The 19163-nt window shown below is 43.7% G+C and overlaps 1 protein-coding gene across 1 annotated transcript in view; it reads right to left on the bottom strand.

Annotated features, from left to right (window-relative positions):
- The window catches only part of LOC310773104 (ryanodine receptor 3), a gene marked incomplete at both ends in the record, with an annotated part of 192734 nt that overhangs the window by 83063 nt on the left and 90508 nt on the right, over positions 1 to 19163 (bottom strand). The window contains 12 exon segments of the mRNA XM_083633021.1: positions 494 to 654; positions 3900 to 3913; positions 3916 to 4102; positions 4238 to 4446; positions 5341 to 5515; positions 5871 to 6076; positions 6159 to 6306; positions 7373 to 7532; positions 7774 to 7857; positions 10646 to 10749; positions 12765 to 12869; positions 13559 to 13775. Coding sequence (XP_083489147.1) covers positions 494 to 654; positions 3900 to 3913; positions 3916 to 4102; positions 4238 to 4446; positions 5341 to 5515; positions 5871 to 6076; positions 6159 to 6306; positions 7373 to 7532; positions 7774 to 7857; positions 10646 to 10749; positions 12765 to 12869; positions 13559 to 13775 — 1770 coding nt within the window.

The following is a 19163-nucleotide window of genomic DNA, read 5'->3' as shown; positions in this document are numbered from 1 at the left end:
TAGTTGATTGCCTCACTGAATTATCTGCTAATACCCAAGCAGCAGAATTTGATGTCCTGGCGTGGCAAGGCTGTGCGTAATGACCATGGACTGTAATGACATATCCAAATGGAATTTTACTCTGCACTGCGCTGCGCTGTACGGGGATTATGGTGCGCTCCAGCACAGCGGGGTATTTAGCGCATAAGAGGTGCTTTTAAAAGCTCTTAGCGCAAAGTAATTGCGATAGGATAATGCCATCTACCCCCACATTTTTGCGCTGAAACGCCTGGTTTGGCATGTGGCACGCCTATGTCCAGTACAATTATAACAGGCATGCGCTTGTGCACACCCCCATCAAACGCTAAATTACCGCTTTTGCGAACCTGTACCTGTACCTTTTGGTAGACACAACAAAAACAAAAAACAAAACAAAAACAAATGAGGTCGCCTGCCACTTAATCCTTAACCCTAACCCTAACCTTAACCCAGGTTTCTCTGCCAGTGGCCTCACCTCTCGTGGACCCGTCCGCGCTCATCGCCCAGGGTTACCGTCACTGTTCGGTTCTTGCTGAGGTTGAAGTTGTTGCTATAGTAATGGTAGTCGGGGGTTACCCAACCCACCCACACACCGGCAGGGTCCTGCCCAGCGAAAACCCTCACTGAGTGGTAGTACTGTGATGACACGAGAAAGAGTGAGCCAACACGAGGAGAACGGCAACTTAACATCATGTATTCTATCAAGAAAACTTCATACCGTGGTGATGCTGCTGTAGTCCACTCGTCTGCCTTCATCACTGTGCTTCACAGACCTCAATGGATATCTTTTCAGAACAGAGATATAACTGATAAATGATCAGAAACACATTCAGCATGTGATTTTCATCAGGAGTATGTTCAAGTATAAACGCTTCCATATATTGATCTGGGTATTGGTGTAATTGAAGGCAGATTGTTATGTGACTAGCACTGTGGCTGTGTCCCATTTTATATCTATCTAGTAATATGAGGTCAAGCTATCTGCAAACCTTCAAAGTATTGTTGGCTGGTGCAATAGGATAAAGACTAAGGGTATCAATATCAATATCAACTAGAAATACCACATTGCGGTTGTATGGCCCCGCCAACAAGTCAGCAGTCTACATCCATGTCTGCCCAGACTCATACAAGCACAAATACCTTGAAGCCCATAGCACAGTGGTGTGGCCATTCAGCCTTATGGCACTTGGGAATACCTCAACAACACAGTTAATCGTTTTCAACATGGAAAATTGGCCTACCCCTACCCCAAAACCACCCACATCCCTCCAACCACTCCCCCTACCCGCCCCTCGAACCCCAACTTTCTATGAACTTCCTATCCCTAGCTGCGGCCCCTTTCCTCTAGCCCCACCCCTTTCACTCGCCACGGTCCTTCCCACCACCCAGAGCCCCTATCCACTCCCTCTACCCACCCCTTGAACCCTGAGTCTCTATGACCTTCCTTTCCCTAGCCCCACCCCTTACTGATCATGCAACCTCCCACCACCCACATCCCCCTAGACATTCCCCCAACCCCCCCTCGAATCCACTCTCTATGACCTTCGTATCCCTATAGCTACAGCACTTTTTCCCCAGCCCCATCCCTTCCTTGACCCCCACACCCCCTCCCACCACTCACATCCCCCTAGCCACTCTCTCTAGCCACCCCTCGAACCCCAACCCTCTATGACCTTCCTATCCTTAGCTATGGCCCCTTTTCCCTAGCTCCGACCCTTTCCCCCACCATACCCCTCCCACCACCCACACCCCATACCCACCGCTTGAATCTATGGTCTGTTTTAGGAGTCCAAGGGCTCTATCTTCTGACAGGCGCTATCCCCTAATAGCGCTTTGCGCACTGTTTGCGCGTACCTTAAGGCACGGAAGATAGCATTCCGCCTTGCGCCGTCCGCCAGGTGTTCTGCCGAGTTTTGCTCCGCCGCCGAGCAGCAAAAAAAAGCATCCCCACCTCACAGGAGCTACTTGTAATCATTTATACAGAAATGTAACTGTTTAAAAGTGATATGATTGTCTGGTAGACGTGACCTCCCTGATTTCTAAGTTAAAACAGCCCCGAAATATGTTGGGGATGCAATTCTCGGCGGGCATGCAGAAACTTTCACGGCACCTGTCGCAAGCGCAAATTAGAGCCGTGGCAAAATCATCTGCGCCCCGAAATGCCTGCGCAAACGGGATTTGGGCAGTCTTAACTACCAGAATTATTCACAGGCGTGACCAGGCAAGGCTGGGCATTACGTCAATCAAAACCAATCAGATTCCCGTCTCGCAATGGTTTGTTTCAGCGACGCATGCAATATGCTGTAATTATCTCGTATGCGTAATTGAACAAACCTTATGCGTAATAGAGTGTACTCACTCGTGCGAGGACAGAGGGAGCTTATTGACAGATTGTCTGTGGTGCCAACGAACCTCCGGCTTATGAAGGTAAATAGCCTATGTCCATTGTCTAACAAGTTTTCTCAATTCATTTCCCTCTTTGCGATGTGATAAAAGTTTCTCAGTGAGTTATAATTGATTGCCTCACTGAATTATCTGCTAATACCCAATTTTAGCAGCATAATTTGATGACTTGGCGTGGCAAGGCTGTGTGTAATGACATATCCAAAACGAATTCCACTTTCCACTGCGCAAATACCTCTCTGCGCTGGGAGCGCAACGGTAATCTCTGTGCAGCGCACCCAGCGGAGAGAGGTATTTGCGCGTAAGAGGTCCTTTTCAAAGCTCTTATCGCAAAGTAATTGCGCGCTGCTGACGATAGCATAATGCCATCTATCACCACATTTTAGCGCTGAAACGCCTGCTTTGGCTTGTGGCAGCCAATGCCCCAGTACAGTTATCACAGGCATGCGCTTGTGTCCGCCCCCAATTTGCATTGCGCACAGCGTTAAACGAGCGCAAACGCTAAAATAGCGCTTTTGGGAAGATAGAGCCCCAAGTTGATGTTTGAGGTAAAATTGAAGAAATTCTGTCAAGGCGTTCCTGAGATATCGCATTAACGAGCATTAAACGGGCGGTCACAGTGAGGTCACAGTGACCTTGAACTTTGACCTTTGACCACCAAAATCTAATCAGTTCATCGTTGAGTCCAAGTGGACGTTTGAGCAAAATTTGAAGAAATTGCGTCAAGGCATTCCTGAGATATCACGTTAATGAGCTAACCAAAAAATCTCCAATTACAGCCTACTTATGTGTCATTGAGCAATCATACTGCATTGTTCACCTCAGTGGGCAAGCTCTCAGGTTTTCCCATGAATACGCGGAAGTAATCCTGAAAGCTGCAGTTCCTCGAATGGCCACTTGAGGGAGGACTCAGAAGTCCCGTCGTTCCCGTTCACTCCCATGTTAAATGCCACACTTTGTAACAGTGATTAACCATCTTTACAGCCTGGTCCAAAACACGGTTTTGGTCTAAATGGCTAATTTCACCTTTTCATAACAACTGTAGGGGGGTAATTTTTTATATAACTTGCCCGTTTGGAGTGAAATAGATGGTAGAAAAGGGGGTGATTGACAGGTCGCCTGTCCAGTGATCGCGCATCTTGCCGATCACGGACCAATAGTAGGCGGAGCTGTGGCTCTGGGAAACCCCCATCTCACGTGAGCTGCGCAAGGACCCCAAGATGGTGACAGACAATACTTTGCTGCAAAATGTAAGTCCAAAGAATAGTGCATGGGTTTGACCATATTATTTAGGTCAGTGGTTCACCTACAGCAAAATGTTGCTAGCCAGAAAAATATTTATTTCATTTATAGTGGTCATTTTTTGTTATTACGATGTTTATAAAACAATCCATTCAAAATCCACTGTGATTTTCAATTATTTTAGAACAGCGGCGCTGTAATGTATATAAATATATATATTTCGAATTGGTCAGCACCTGCGTGAGATTTTGAGGGACTCTTCGAGCTCATGCACGCCGTTCATGTCTATGACTGGATTGCACTTGAAGAAGGAGTGGAACTCCACTGGCATGCTGAGTCTGCAAAACACCATGTCAGCATTACTGTTCTGGGTGCCAAACGTCCTGTGGCTGACTTTAAGACATGGGGGGCTGTCGATGGTGCCGTCGATCCTGGTTATCTGAAAAGAAGGGAGAATGTCTTCACAATTATCACCTGAAACAATTTTTTTAACAGAACACCATGACTTTGCTGGTGTGTGTTAACAGCAATCCAACTAAATTATTAGATCTTAAACAGTTGCTTTTATTCTTACCGCTATGTGGTTGTGATTCTTCGGCACATTGACGAAAGTAGGGAGCCGCTTGCTGAACCACATGGTGACCTCTCGGTTCATGTTGACAGCGAAAGGTTCGAATCCTTCCTGAAGGCCACACATGGTGTAGTACTTAAAGGTACTGGCATCTTTCCCCAGATTCATCCGACCCATCTGAGCCAGACCCATGCTACACACTGGAATGAACCCTGAAGGACAGAGGGAGGGAGGAGGAGAGAGATAATGACACCTCTAAGAACACACGCACAGCAGGAGGGGAGGGAAAGTCACTCCAGCTTTTGCTAAATGCAATTTACAAATGTCACATTAAATTAATTAATTAATTAATTCTTAATAGTGAAGCACTTATTTTTCACTTATTTTCCTGGTCATTCTCGGTTAACTCTCCCTGCTCTGCATCTAAAGCCTTTATTACAAGATGGCAAACAACCTACAACTCTTTCTACATTCACCTTATCAAGCTTGCATGGCTTGTGTTAGGGCTGTCAATCTTCCTCTATAATCCAATTCGATTTTCATTGCTTTATTATTTTAATATTTGTTTTTTATGAATTAATAATTAATTAAAAAAAGATAAAAAAGTAAAAAAAAAAAGTTTTTGTTTTGGTCCGAGTGAAATGTTATGTCTCTCCTGATTCTAAATATAGTTGAATAGCTTGGTTTGACCAAGTAAAACTATTTTTACAAGCATTTTACAAAATGTAGATGGAAAAATGACATCTACATCTACAAATAACATCTCTGCCTCAGGCTGCAACATTAATGCACTGCGCGCTCACAAGATTATCATTGTGATTCAGTCAGACCACCTATATCCAGACTCAGAAAACTTTAATAGTTCATCACATGTGACAAAATTATTTGTTTTCACACGCTGGTTGGCCAAGGTGAGACGGACGAGATTTGCGGTATTAAAAAAAAAAAAGTATAATCAAATTGTATTAATATTTATTAAAATCGAATTATATTCGAATCTCGAAATTCATTCCAACAGCCCTAGCTTGCATACGTGTCATCAGATCTGCACCCACCCATAGATAGTACGCACATGTTTACACACACATACACACACTCTTACTCACCATCCTCAGTGTCAAAGTCAGCGAAGCAGAGTTCGGAGCCCTTGTTGGTGATGAGGATCTCTCCATTCAGGGTGAAGATCATGGACTTGTCCTCCATGTTGATCATACAGCCCACCACATCCCCGGCATGCCAGCTCCGCCCAAAGAAACGGCTGCCCATGTTCAGACGATGGCCCTACATATTCAGTACACATACATGCATCTACTTATGAAGCTCAGAATGTATGACACAGTATCACACACAGTAATATGAACACTGCAAACAATGTCCATCTTAACAAGTTATTTTGTCTCAAGTTCAGTCTTAAAATCATGAAAACTTCTGCCTATGGGGGGAGCTAATTCCACTTGTTGCCAATGCAGTTTCAGGAAGTTTCTTTAAATACGTTACAAGAGAGATCACTCCACTAGTATCAAGAAAGTATCAAGAAAATGTAATTGCGTGTGAGTGGATATTGGGAGATATGTTAACTGAGATCTCTCTCTTTTTTTGCATGTTTTTAGAGGGGGGTTCTTAATTGAGATCTTACCCTGAATCCATCAAAGACAAAAGCCAGTTCATCTGTGCCCAGTTCCACATCTGGCCTACAACCGGGTCTGGCCCAGCCCACTCTCATGTCTCCTCCCGTCACTGCTTCAAATTCAAAGTACCACTTCCCAGTGGTCACCGCGTAGGTCCTCTCCACGCGGAAGAAGCGGACCTTATCGATGCTCAGGCGCTCCACCACCTGCCCTGCTGGGTGGAGAGGAGAGCCGCGGCATCAGGAGAGGAAGTGTGCTACAAGCTTTGGGTGCAATTGATTTAGTTTCAAACCCACCGCCTTCCTGGTCTGAGGGTTCGATGTTGTATCCGTAGCCAATCAGAGTGCGGATAGCCTCCCGGAGGCTGTCCCTGTTGGATTTCTTGGTGCGCTCATCCAGCAGAGTGTAGGGAACCAGGCGAGGGTTACGCTTACTCTTCAGATCCTGCATAGAGCAGAGGCAGACACACTCAAAGTTTTGTATACACAAGAACGCACACACACACACACACACACACACACACACACACACACACACACACACACACACACACACACACACACACCAGACACACATTCACAATAACCCCACCCCCCTCATCTGCATATACTGTACTGTAGCTCTTCTCATCTTTCTAATTGTAGGCTTGCTCATTCGAGCAGCTATGGTGCTTATTACGATTGTGCTGTCAATCCTAGTCATTAGTTTATCCCCATGTCAATCATCCCGCTAAATAAGATGTGAGATTCAGGGAATCAGAAGTTTTTATTTGTTGTTTTATTGTTATCAGATATGCACTCTAAATATGCAGGGCTGCTAACACATGCACTTTAATACACAGTATTATTGCGTATTTTTGTAGTATTTTTGACCACTACAGATGATTTTATGATTTTTATGAGTTGTGTATGTTTATTTTAATGTGTCTGTGTCCTCATGCACTGTGCTGTACAACAAATTGCCTCCTTGGAGGACATTAAAGTTTTCTACTACTACTACTAGTTAATTGGGCATTTGTTGCCATTACCACTACTTCTATCGTTCTGTTTTCTGTCATTTTTCATTCTAGGAATAAGGATGGGGGATGTGCTCTATCAAGAATCTTCTCCGCTCCGCATATGGTGACATACTGTATAGCTAGGAAATGTCTTAAAGCTTGAGTCTGACATGATGGGGTTTTGTACTGTATGGGAGGTACATTTATGAAACATGAGAGAGAAGCATCTGCACACACAATAAATGAGGAGCAGCAGAAATGGGGGGGGGGACAAATTGTCAGCTTTTTCTTCACATAGTAAACAAAGAGGATTATTTGCGTAATAGCTTCCATTGTCTTTAAAACAAAAGCTTTTTCTTACACAAAAGAGTGCCTTGGCTGCAGGTTTGAGCGTGATGCTTTTTCACAATGGTAATAGCAGTAGTAGTAACAACTTGTTTTGTCAGTATTGTACCTGCTGCATCACAATAGTAATAGCAGTAGTAGTAACAACTTGCTTTGTCAGTATTGTACCTGCTGTATGCCATAGGTCCATCCCTGCTTGATGCGGTCCTTGGCCCATACGTTGTGGGCATTCTCCGCCAGCTTGTCTACCAGTAACTCCTGACTTGGAGTCAGTTTGACGTCAGCCAGGTCCAGAGGAGTGGGCTTGTAACCATTGGACATCATGTAACTACGGAGAAAGGATCATGAAAAGCTTTATATGAAGACAGAAATCTTTCAAGGGGGAGTAACTAACAAACAACTAAAATGCTTCTGTAAAAATATAATAGATTCTTGCTCATATTGGCTTTTTTTTATAGGTCTTTGACAAAGATCGTGGTGGATCAAAATGTTTCAGAATAAAACCATTACAATTGGAGCCTCCAGTGCACTTCTCTCCTTTGTACCGAAATGCAAAAGTGCACACTTACTTCTTAGGGAGTTTGATCTTTTTCAGGTTGTCCTCAGCATTGGGATTGACTTGGACTACATGACAGCCTAATGCTAGCAGGGTCCTGTGGGGGGAAATAATGTACATGTCTCTATAGCCCTTTTCCCACATGCGCTTTGTACCGCAAAATGACCGGAACGTGGTGTAATGCCTGCATGTGGGAAAGGCACCGTGCCGGTATAAGCGCGACCCCGTCGTCCCCGACATTTCACCAGTTTCGATCCAGTCAGAAGAGCGGTATGCTCTTAAGGGGACGCAAGTGGAAACGGGTCCAGTCATTTTCCGCGACAGCGGTCCTTCAATCATGGGCGAAGTGTAGCCTACACACGTTGCTTAATGTTCCAGCGGGCATAATCTACCGTAAATTCCGGACTATAAGGCGCACCGGAGTATAAGCCGCAGCAGCAAAATTGCCTGTTTGTTACATATATAAGCCGCACCGGACTATAAGCCGCGGGTGTTTTAATGTTTTTTTTTTTTTTTTTTTTTTTTTAATTGTGTTTTAATGTTTAATTACCATATGTAAGGGTTCGTGCACAGAGGGGATTGTCGGGAAAGAGATGGCTGTTTGAGGAAGCTCCCATTTATTAACATTTCAACAAAACAACATAACACAACACCACCTGTGTTTTTTTTTACAGTGCACACAGTGTCCGCGGTGTGGTGAAAAGAGGGCAAGAGAGGAAATTAAAACAGAAGTGGATTTATAGTTAGAAAGAGTGCTAAAGAAGAGAGAATTCATTTTTTTTTTTTTTTTTTGCTGAAAAAATCCATAGATAAGCCGCACCGTTATATAAGCCGCAGGGGCCAAAAAACGGGGAAAAAGCTGCGGCTTATAGTCCGGAATTTACGGTAATCATTCGCGCACATTAAAGCAAACTGGCGAAATGATCTTGTGATAGCCTAATAAGAGCAGTATGTCAGCTTTCTGATTTCCGAAGGCAAGCCGGACACATCAAACGAAGCCAGTCTGTAAAAAGTGCTTCAACGCGACGCAGGTGAACGGATAAACATCGAACCAGCAACTATTTCTCTCAGACACGGATCCCAACTTCTTCAAAGTGCATCATCTAATCATTCGCGCACATCAAAGCAAACTACTTCCACACATTTCGCTTCATGCATTTGCTTTCTCTACATACATAGGCTACAAGCGTTGGGCAGCTTGCCTTGCAAGCCTCTGCCATTCTCGCTTTGTCTGTCCTGTGTCAGGCTGCTGCAAAGTACGGAGGACTGAGTGAAGTTTTGCCGACCCCCCAAATAAGCTCCCCCCTCCCCCCTCCCCCCGTCCCCCAACATACCGGCTATTTGACGACTAGATTCCCATATGCGCGCGCTAAGGTGTGAAGGGAAATTCAGGGAAATGTCCGATATTGACTTACAGGTAATTTTCCGGTACGCATGTGGGAAAAGGGCTGAGAGTGCAGTTATTGGGTTAGCATTATTTGCAATCTGACAACATAGGTTCATACTAATAATTTCAGTGCTGTAGATTGTGTCTATAAGCCATACCTTGACATTGCCTCTGATGTATTATCAGTCATAAAATGTTACAAGAAGACACATTTAGATCCAACAGTGGTAGATAGATGGAGTGTTCAAAGGGAGCAACAATGGTTTAAATAGTGAATGTCCTCATCCATTAGGAGAAAAAGGCCAAAGAATCCCCAGAGGAATGCATTGGGTGTGAAGTGCTTTTGACAAACTCTCTTCACACCCTGTGAGAGGACACAGTACAGTGACAGTTAAAAGGAGCTGGATGACACTCAGGCTACATCCTCACTAGGGCTTTTGCATGAACAGAGCGGTCGGTCCACACTCGCCTTTATGTCCTCTCTCCATCCATGCTACAGTACATGACCATCTTTCACCAACCACATAATATGCCGTTAGTGTGTGAATGTGAGCGGCATATTATGCAGTCATGCAAGGCGCCAACTGCTCGTCAGGAGCAGTTAGGGGTTCAGTGTCTTGCTCAATGACACTTTGACATGCAGCCCTGAAGGAGCGAGCCTCGAACCGGGAACCTTCTGATTCTCAGGCAACAGCTCTAGCTCCTGAACTACTGCCACCCATTTCTCATTCTTTCCTTACCTTTCTCCTTTATCTTTGAAAGAGCTTTGGCTTTACATTTCAGATTAGTAATAGTGGAACCAAGTGATACCAAGTGTTACTGTATGTCGAGCAGTCACACAAGTGGAGATGGATCTTAGACGGGCGTTCAAATTGAGAGGAGGCTGGGGACCCCTCACAAGAGACAAGGGACCCCCCATAAGAAAGAGAAAGGCTAAACATAAAAGCTATGTTTCTGTATAACTTGGAAAACAAACACTGCTGCTGGTGGAATATTGACCAGAAAACACAACTGTCTTCAGAAGTGGATGGAGAAAGAAAGGGAAAGCGAGAAGAGGAGGCTTCTTAGTACAGACTTTTTTTGAAGGATATTTTTCTTCCGGAATAGTCAAATTGTTTGTTCAACCATGCTGAAAAATGTGTTATAACACAATGTGCCATAAACCTTACTATATGCTTCAATTAGGCTGTGAATGTAATGTTTTTATAAAAACAGGTCGAATGTGCCATTGCTATCAACCAACACACTCTTTTCAACATATTTCATTTGCAGCTTATAGATTTCAGTGTAAGAGGAGCGGTCAGCCCATATAGTCATAAATGAATACCATTATTGTGGCGACCTCAGATAATCTCCTGACAGACAGAGCAGAACCTGTTTCTGTCTGTCTGCCTATCCGTCTACTTCTCTGTGTACTGTCGCCTCTCTCTCTATCTTCTTTTCTTGGGGGGGAAAAAGCACGGGAGTCGAGAAAAACCAAGTATAACACTCAACTTACTTGAGTGTTTCCGTTGACATCTGTAAGTTGTAGTTCTTTTCAGTCTCGGGCAGCTTGGAGAAATCCACCAGGCATGGATGATGCCGCTTATTATCATCCCTTATCTAGGAGAGAGAAATAAAATGTCAACAGAAATAACATTTCAGACATTTCAACTATTCTCTGCTGCCTACAACATGGCAAGTATGTGTACATTATTATGGCAAAGTGTACTAGTAAAAATATGCATAGTCTTATAAAGCACAGTCAAGGTTATTGTCAACCACGGGGACAGGGATGTGGTCTATACAGGGTTGCTACTGGTTGCAGTGATAACTCTAGTGAACATGTTATGAAAGCAGAAGAGGAGAGAGAGGGCATGTTTTCTTGGGGGAGATAGAGAGATGTTCGACTGGAATACCAAGTGAGAGGTGTAATTCCTCTCTTGACGGCTCTGCTTTGTGCCAAATAATCCCTTTGGCCGCGCTCCCTGGAGGAGGCAGCATGGCAGCGGTGTACGTTTACCAAGAAAACATGCAGGGCTGTTAAACAGATATGCAGCTGCTTGTGTGGGGCCAATGAACACCAGCCAGCTCTTTTGTGAATAGTACAAGGACTCTAGGGGAATTCTCTTCTCTGGCAAATTATTCCCATAGAATTATAATTGTGGCATAAACAACGAGGGGAAAGGGTATTTCCATGCGAGCAATGCTAAATAACAGGCAATACTACGCTTATTTGAGTGTGTTTGCCAGTACTGTGTTCACTCCATCTACTGTACCGCACATGCCACTGTCATTAAAACAGAGCAACACAAACATAATGACATGAGCAGTCTGTAGAATGAACTGCAGTGGAATCACAATGACTACTGCAGCTAGTAGTATGTGCACTAGGGCTTAGTTGCAACTTGTGATTATTTTCTTTGTCGATTAGTTTCTCGATTCATTGTTTAGTTATTTGGGTCTATAAAATGTCAGAAAATGGACTCAGAGTTTCCCAAAGCCCAAGATGACATCCTCAAATGTCTCGTTTTGTCCACAAGACAAATATATAAAATATGTCATAGAAGAGTAAAGAAACCAGAACATATTCACATTTAAGATGCAGGAATCGACTTTTTTCTTAAAAAATTAGTCAAACCGATGAATTGATTATCCAAATACTTGGCAATGATTTTAATAGTAGAGTAATAGTAGAGTTTGAACAGCATTCTACACACAGTTACATAGTGCCACTGTCCTCAGCCCCTTAGCTTGACAGAACGTCATGAAAAACACATCTTAAAGCCCAGCTGGCTTGCAAGATATCTTCATCCTAGATGAATGACTTTGATGAGGTGTTGAAAAGGATGCAGGTCTGTTTATAGGTCGGGGATAAAAGTCAGAAAGGGAAGACATGGGGAGGAAGGACTATGTATTTGTATTATAGACATAAGAGCTGCGTTGCATAATGTCACTTGTATTGTCACTTGTATGCTCATAAGGGTAGCTGGTCAAAACAGGTCACTTTGGCTTAATCCTTTGGCAACAAAACAAGAAAATCATAACTGAGTCTTTTCTAGGAAAGTGCCTCTAGAAAAATGTATCCAGTGACTTTGTTTAATTTTACCAAAAGGAAGAAAATAAATAAGTAAAATGTCACTCAGGGCTTCCTCTTGGTTTATTGCGGCACCGGAATTGCCAAAACACCTTGTTCTGCCCTTGGGTGGAACAATACATTGTAATTTATGACTGATACTAAAACACAAACACAATGAATCTGCTACCTACAAACAAACTAGAATGAATCATCTACATGGATGTATGGAAAGCACAGAATATGGAAAATGATAGTACTTTTTTGTTCCACTTACCCTCTTTTTGGTTTGAACCGCAAATTATAAAAGAGAAAGCAAGATGATATACAGGCTTTTTCGATGCTTAAATTCTACTTCTAAATCTAGTGACTAATGCATTTCAAGCTGTTATTTCTTTTTATTCAAATTCTTTAAGAAAGTGTGTAATTGTGAGGTTTATCTCTTCACAGACATGGGAAAATTTATGGATTATGCTTTTTTATCTTTTCATCCAGAGGGATGTAATAAGTGTATCATATACATTCCATGTGTGAGGAAAGACAAGGTTTCTGTATCTCTCACCTTGCCATAAGACCAGCCCAGCTCAATCTTATTCATGCCCCACAGTTCATGGATGTTCTCAGCCAACTTGTCCCGAACCTTCTCCAAATGGGGCGGCATGACAATCTGAGAAAATAGACAAAGTAGGAACCAAGTTGGAGGACGACTGCACACAGACTTTTTCTTTCTCAATTACTTTCTTTAATTCAACACATTGTGTTGACTGAAGGCCTTTTTAAAGAAAAAGTCTGTGTGGTCCTCCTCCTTCAACTTGACAAGCTTTCAGTCAACACAATGTGTTCAATTAAACAAGATCATTGAGAAAGAAAAAGTCTGTGTGCAGTCCTCATCCTCCTCCTTCAACTTGACAAGTGTCTCAAGGCTACCAGCACCAGCACAAATCCAATGGGGTTAAGGTGTTTCTCTTTTTCATGAAGTAGAAAAAGTGAAAACAGTGTATTAGGATTAGGAATCAACAACTGAGTATTAGACTCTTTCTTGAGGTCTATCAACGTGTATTATTGTGTACTTCAAGTACTTTTACATAGGTTAATACTCAAGCCAATACATTAGAATAAAGCAATTATAAAAGCCATGTGTGTCATAAATCCCAGCGATGAATAGAGATGAAGGATGAATTATGCAGCACATGATCTGCTTGCACCACAATAAATTGCTTAAATCGTCCGTGTCCTCCAGAATTCATCCTTCATCTGTGATCACTCAGTCCCTTTTCTGTGAGACACCGGTTCTGCAAGGTTTGTTAGCTGAGGTGTGGACATTCGCTCTTTGTTCCCTAAATCCTGTTGGCCCACCTGGCTAGTTTCTACCGGTGTGGGGATGTAGGAGGCCTGGGACATGAACTGGGTGGTGCCCAGCAGATCTCGGACTCCATCCATGTCCCTCTTGTACTCTTTCACTGGTTCCACCTTCATCTTCTCTTTGGGCAGCAGGGCCTCATAACACGGAGCATAGCTCGATGGAGGCAGGAACTTGAAGTCGCCATGCCGACCACCCAGTAGGAACCGTGCCCTAGAGAGACGGAACGTCGGTCAACCGATATGAATAGCAGCTTAGGTTATTCTTTTACACAATGAAAATACATGAGTACTTTCAAAAATATTTCTACTGACTGAGGGAAACATGGCATCAAAGTGTACTTACATAGACACAGTATAAATAATTAAGAGTGATGGTTAGACACCTATTAATGTGAGGGAATAGCAGATGGACTGGCAAAAATAAAACCACTAAGACTCAGTCTATTTCAATCAATTTTCAACTCAGATTTGACCCAGCTGAACATAAACCAATTTCTACTCTTAACCCAGTTTAATCAGCTCTGTGCTGCGCTCTGAGAATGAAGCAACATTTCAGGCCTCGACTGCGAAGAGGCTCTCCGGAGGTCTGACTAAAATAGCTTCTCAAGTAGTAGTGATGATGATGCAACCGAGTCTGTTTTGAGTGCAGCCGTCAATTATTGAGTAGTGAAGATGAGTGGCTGTCATTTGGTCGCCCCGTTTACCTCAGAGGAGGTGTTCATCCTGTTCACTGGGTCGCTTTCATTTACCGCCGCCTGACACAAGCTCTGCTTTCCATGTGAAAACTGCTAAGTGAAGCGCTACCTTCTAAAATCATAAAAAGAGCTGGAAAAAATGTGTAAGTTATGTATACTTATTCATTAGGATTATTTCCTTTTTTTAAATGTGACTTAAAGGTAAATGCCCATGGTCCTCAGTTCCCTAGCTTGATTTTAAAATATAGCTATCAACTAGAAATACCGCCTTGCGGTTGTATCCCTCCACAAATAAGTCCAAGTCTACATCCATGTCTGTCCAGACTTATACTTAGCCGCATTCACCCACTATGCTTCTGCTAGCTGGAACAATCTGCCTGAAGACATCAGATTTGCCCCAACTTTACTTACTTTTAAAAATAGACTAAAGACTTTTATGTTTACCGTCGCTTTTAACTGCTGACAGATTGAAAATTTGTTTTATTCCTCTGTAAGTTTTTATCTATTTTTGCAACTACTCTGTTGTGATGCTTTTAAATGTCTATTTTATCCTCTTCTTTTATTCTCTTATTTTCTTGTGTCGACCATCTTATGTGAAGCACTTTGAATTGCCTCTATCTGATTTTATGCAAACCCAATGCTGTGGCATGTACGGGCAACAGAAGACGCAAGGTACCAGTAGAGGGTATGCTTGGCGTCCAAACTACAGTATAAAGACAAAGCTGTTATGAAATATCTATTTTATCCTCTTTTTTTATTTTCTTATGTCATCCATTTTATGTGAAGCACTTTGAACTGCATCTGTGTATGAAATGTGTTATACAAATAAACTTGACTTGAATTGACTTATACCAGACAGAGTTATGGGGCTCTATTCTCCCACAGGCCATCGGCGCTATTACGGGCCTTAACCGCAAAAAAACGTGCCTTGCGCCTGTTTCGGCAAGATAGCAATAGGCTTTAGGCTGCCAAATGCGCTTTAGGCCGAATGGGCGTGGCGCAGTCCCAAAGTGGGCGTGTCGGCGCTAAATACCAGCCTAGTCATATCTTGGGAGCTGGCCTACATTTAGCGCTTTGCGCTTTTCAAAAGCAGGCCTATTCTTTGCCTTCACTGCTTCTTCTCTGTCACCTTCTCTCTCTCTCTCTCTGAGTTCCCAGCATGCATTGTGTTTCTTCATTTCGCTACTAAATAGCCACCAAATGAGCCAAAATAGATATAAAAGGTAGTTCTAAATTAATGTGTAATGGTAACACAGCCTGCCATTGTCAACATTTCAATATTGGACCAAATAAAACCTCGAAATGAAAACACCACCCTATGTGAAACATATATGTCCTCCTGGGCATATATATACCCCTTGTCGAGTTAACGTGATTTAGAGAAGTAACAGCGGAACGCGCTTCGGAACGCGCTTCTAATGGCATCTGCTATACTGTGATGTCCGTCCAATAACTTGGCCCTATTTCACATTTAGTTTTACAATAAAAACACATTTATGCAATGACTTGACATAATGTAGGGTATATTTATGTGCATCATCCTTCCTGCAGCAGGCGAGAGAAAATGATATCTTTCTGGACAAACTTTCACCAATCTAATAGGCTATATTTTTCTAGCTGATGCATAGAACATTATTTTCACTTTGATCTTGCTATAGTGTAGCGTATTTACATGCTTGCAGTATTGAAACTGCAGTTAGATTGGTTTGAGAAGCATAATAATATGGAATAATAGCCTATAATGCAGACAGACAGGCTGGATGAAGGGAGGGGGGGGGGGGGGGCAGAGCGTTTGGCTTTCGTCTGGTTTTGCGGGATCACTGGAATTGGAGCTAAAAAGGCAAGCGTGCGATTCGTTTATTGCACTTATCCAATGAGCATGACGGTGCATAATTTTACGCCTAAAAGGCGTGGTTGTAATGCTTTGGGCTGCATCTAGCGCCAGCACGACGATATCAAGTGCGCCTTTCCACGCCCACTGCTTTGATCTGCGCCTGCCGCTCGGCCTAGAAACTGCGCCGATGCAACGATAGGGGCCATGGTGTGGACATTCAGCCTTATGGTACTTTAGGCAATGTTTGGGGGTACCTCAACAGCACGGCTAATCATTTTCAACATACCCCTACACCACTCACATCCCCCCAGCCACTCCCCCCTACCCACCCCTTGAAACCTCTCTATGACCTTCCTATCCTTAGCTATGGCCCCTTTCCCCTAGCCCCACCCCCTTCCCTCACCATGGCCCTTCCCACTACTCACATGCCTATAGCCACTCACGCTACCCACCCCTCGAACCCCAACTCTCTACGACCTTCCTATCCCTAGCTACGGCCCAATTTCCCTAACCCCGCCCCTTTCTGATCCCGCCCCCTCCCACCACCCACATCCCCCTAGCCATTCCCCCAACCCACCCCTCGAAGCCCACTCTCTACAACCTTCCTTTCCCTAGTCTCACATGGTCAGACCCAACGTCTTACATCAGCACGCTTCCAACGACAGAGGGTCTGAATCACAAGTCAAATTTCTGGGTTCCGCCATCAGGAAGCCTGTGGCAAAATCTGATTGGCTGGGCTGTTATGGAAGTGCAGTAAACCGTCCGTGGTTGGTCAATTCATATGTCTGTTTTTTGTATTTGGAGGCGGGAGTTGTGTTCCAGACGTAGATGTATCGTATCTACGGCTGGCTACTGCGAGACTATCCGTTCCCTAGCTATGGCCCCTTTTACAAAGCCCCACCCCCACCCCCTTCCTTGATGAAACAGATGGACATGCGCTCACAGTGACCTTGAACTTTGACCTTTCACCACCAAAATCTAATCAGTTCATCCTTGAGTCCAAGTGGATGTTTGAGCCAAATTTGAAGAAATTATGTCATAGCATGAAACGGGCAATCGTGAGGTCACAGTGACCTTGAACTTTGACCACCAAAATTGTATTAGTTCATCCTTGAGTGCAAGTGGATGTTTGAACAAATTTGAAGAAATTCCCTCAAGGCATTCCTGAGATATCGTGTTAACAAGCATGAAACGGGCAGTCGTGAGGTCACAGTGACCTTGAACATTGACCTTTGACCACCAAAATCTAATCAGTTCATCATCCTTGAATCCAAGTGGACGTTTGAGGCAAATTTTAAGAGATTCCATCAAGGCGTTAACGAGCATCGGATGTACGGACAGATGGATGGCCACCCTGAAAACATAATGGGCCCTATCTTCCCAAAAGCACTAATTTAGCGTTTGCGCTCGTTTAACGCTGTGCCCAATGCAAATTGGGGGCGGACACAAGCGCATGCCTGTGCTAATTGGCGTTTCAGCGCTAAAATGTGGGATAGATGGCATTACCCTATCGTCAGCAGCGCGCAATTACTTTGCGCTAACAGCTTTGAAAATGACCTCTTACGTGCAAATACCTCCCTGCGCTGGGAGCGCACCCGTAATCTCCGTGCAGCGCAACACAGTGCAAAGTAGAATTCCTTTTGGAGATGTCATTACGCACAGCCTAGACATCAAATTATGCTGCTAAAATTGGGTATTAGCAGATAATCCAGTGAGGCAATCAACTATAACTCACTGAGAAACTTTTATCACATCGCAAAGAGGGAAATTAATTGAGAAAACGTGTTGGACAATGGACATAGGCTATTTACCTTCATAGCCCGGAGGGTCGTTGGCACCACAGACGATCTGTCAATAAGCTCTCTCTGTCCTCACACAAGTGAGTACACTCTATTACGCATGGAGCGAATTATAGCATATTGCATGCCTCGCGCAAACAGCCATTGCGAGACGGGAATCTGATTGGTTTTGATTGACGTAATGCCCAGCATTGCCTGTCCACGCCTGTGAATAATTCTGGTAGTTAAGACTGCCCAAATCCCGTTTGCGCAGGCATTTGGCACGGCTCTAATTTGCGTCTGCGACAGGTGCCGTGAACGTTTCCGCATGCCCGTCGAGAATTGCATCCCCAACATATTTCGGGGCTTTTTTATAGAAATCAGGGAGGTCACGTCTACCAGACAATTATATCACTTTTAAAGAGTTACATTTCTGTATAAATCATTACAATATGCTCCCGTGAGGTGGGGATGCTGCCGGCGCTGGGGTGCAAAACTCGCCATAACACCTGGCAGACGGCGCAAGGCGGACTGCTATCTTCCCTGCCTTAAGGCACGCGCAAACAGGTGCGCAAGCGCTATTAGGGAATAGCGCCTGTCGGAAGATAGGGCCCCATGCCTTCGGCCACGGCTATCGCTGGCGGAGGCATAATAATACATCAAAAATAAGTGTTCATAAGTGTGGCTGTGTGGCTCAGGAGGTAGAGCAGGAAAAATATGAAATGATAACCAAACCTACTATTAACACAATATAATTTACTCTTACTACTCTTTAAGGGACCACAATGGAAACAAGCATCTGGGCTAAATTGTGTTATTGTGACTTTTCTTTTTATGTATGCCCTCAATGCCTTGGCAGAGCTGGTGTTCTTAAAATGAAACTGTCAAATAAATCAAATCAAATCAAATCAAATCAGAACAAGTAGGATCATTTTACATCATTTCCATCAAGCAACATGGCTTGAGTTCATGCTGTAATACAGTACACCATAGAATGTGTACAATTTCAAAATACTGATAGGGTTTCGAGTTAAAACAGTGTGTATCCTGTGTGGATAGTGGAGCTGCATTGTGACTCTGCATTATATGTGTTTGTTCTGCTAATTGAGCATGTGGAGCATGGTAGCTGATGTCAATAAGTGAAATCAGATACAGACTCGTCTCTCTCGCTGTTAAGCGTATTTAGGCCTCAAAGAGTGAGAACTGTAGGTACAGTAAGTAAGTAATTTATTTTCTAAGTGTCATACACCTAAAGGTACCCAGCCCACATGGGCTTACAGGACACGACAAAC

The sequence above is a fragment of the Poromitra crassiceps genome (assembly GCF_964638095.1).
Source record: "Poromitra crassiceps genome assembly, chromosome: 3".
In the NCBI taxonomy this organism is placed as follows: domain Eukaryota; kingdom Metazoa; phylum Chordata; class Actinopteri; order Beryciformes; family Melamphaidae; genus Poromitra; species Poromitra crassiceps.
This window is presented reverse-complemented; position numbering and strand designations above follow the sequence as displayed.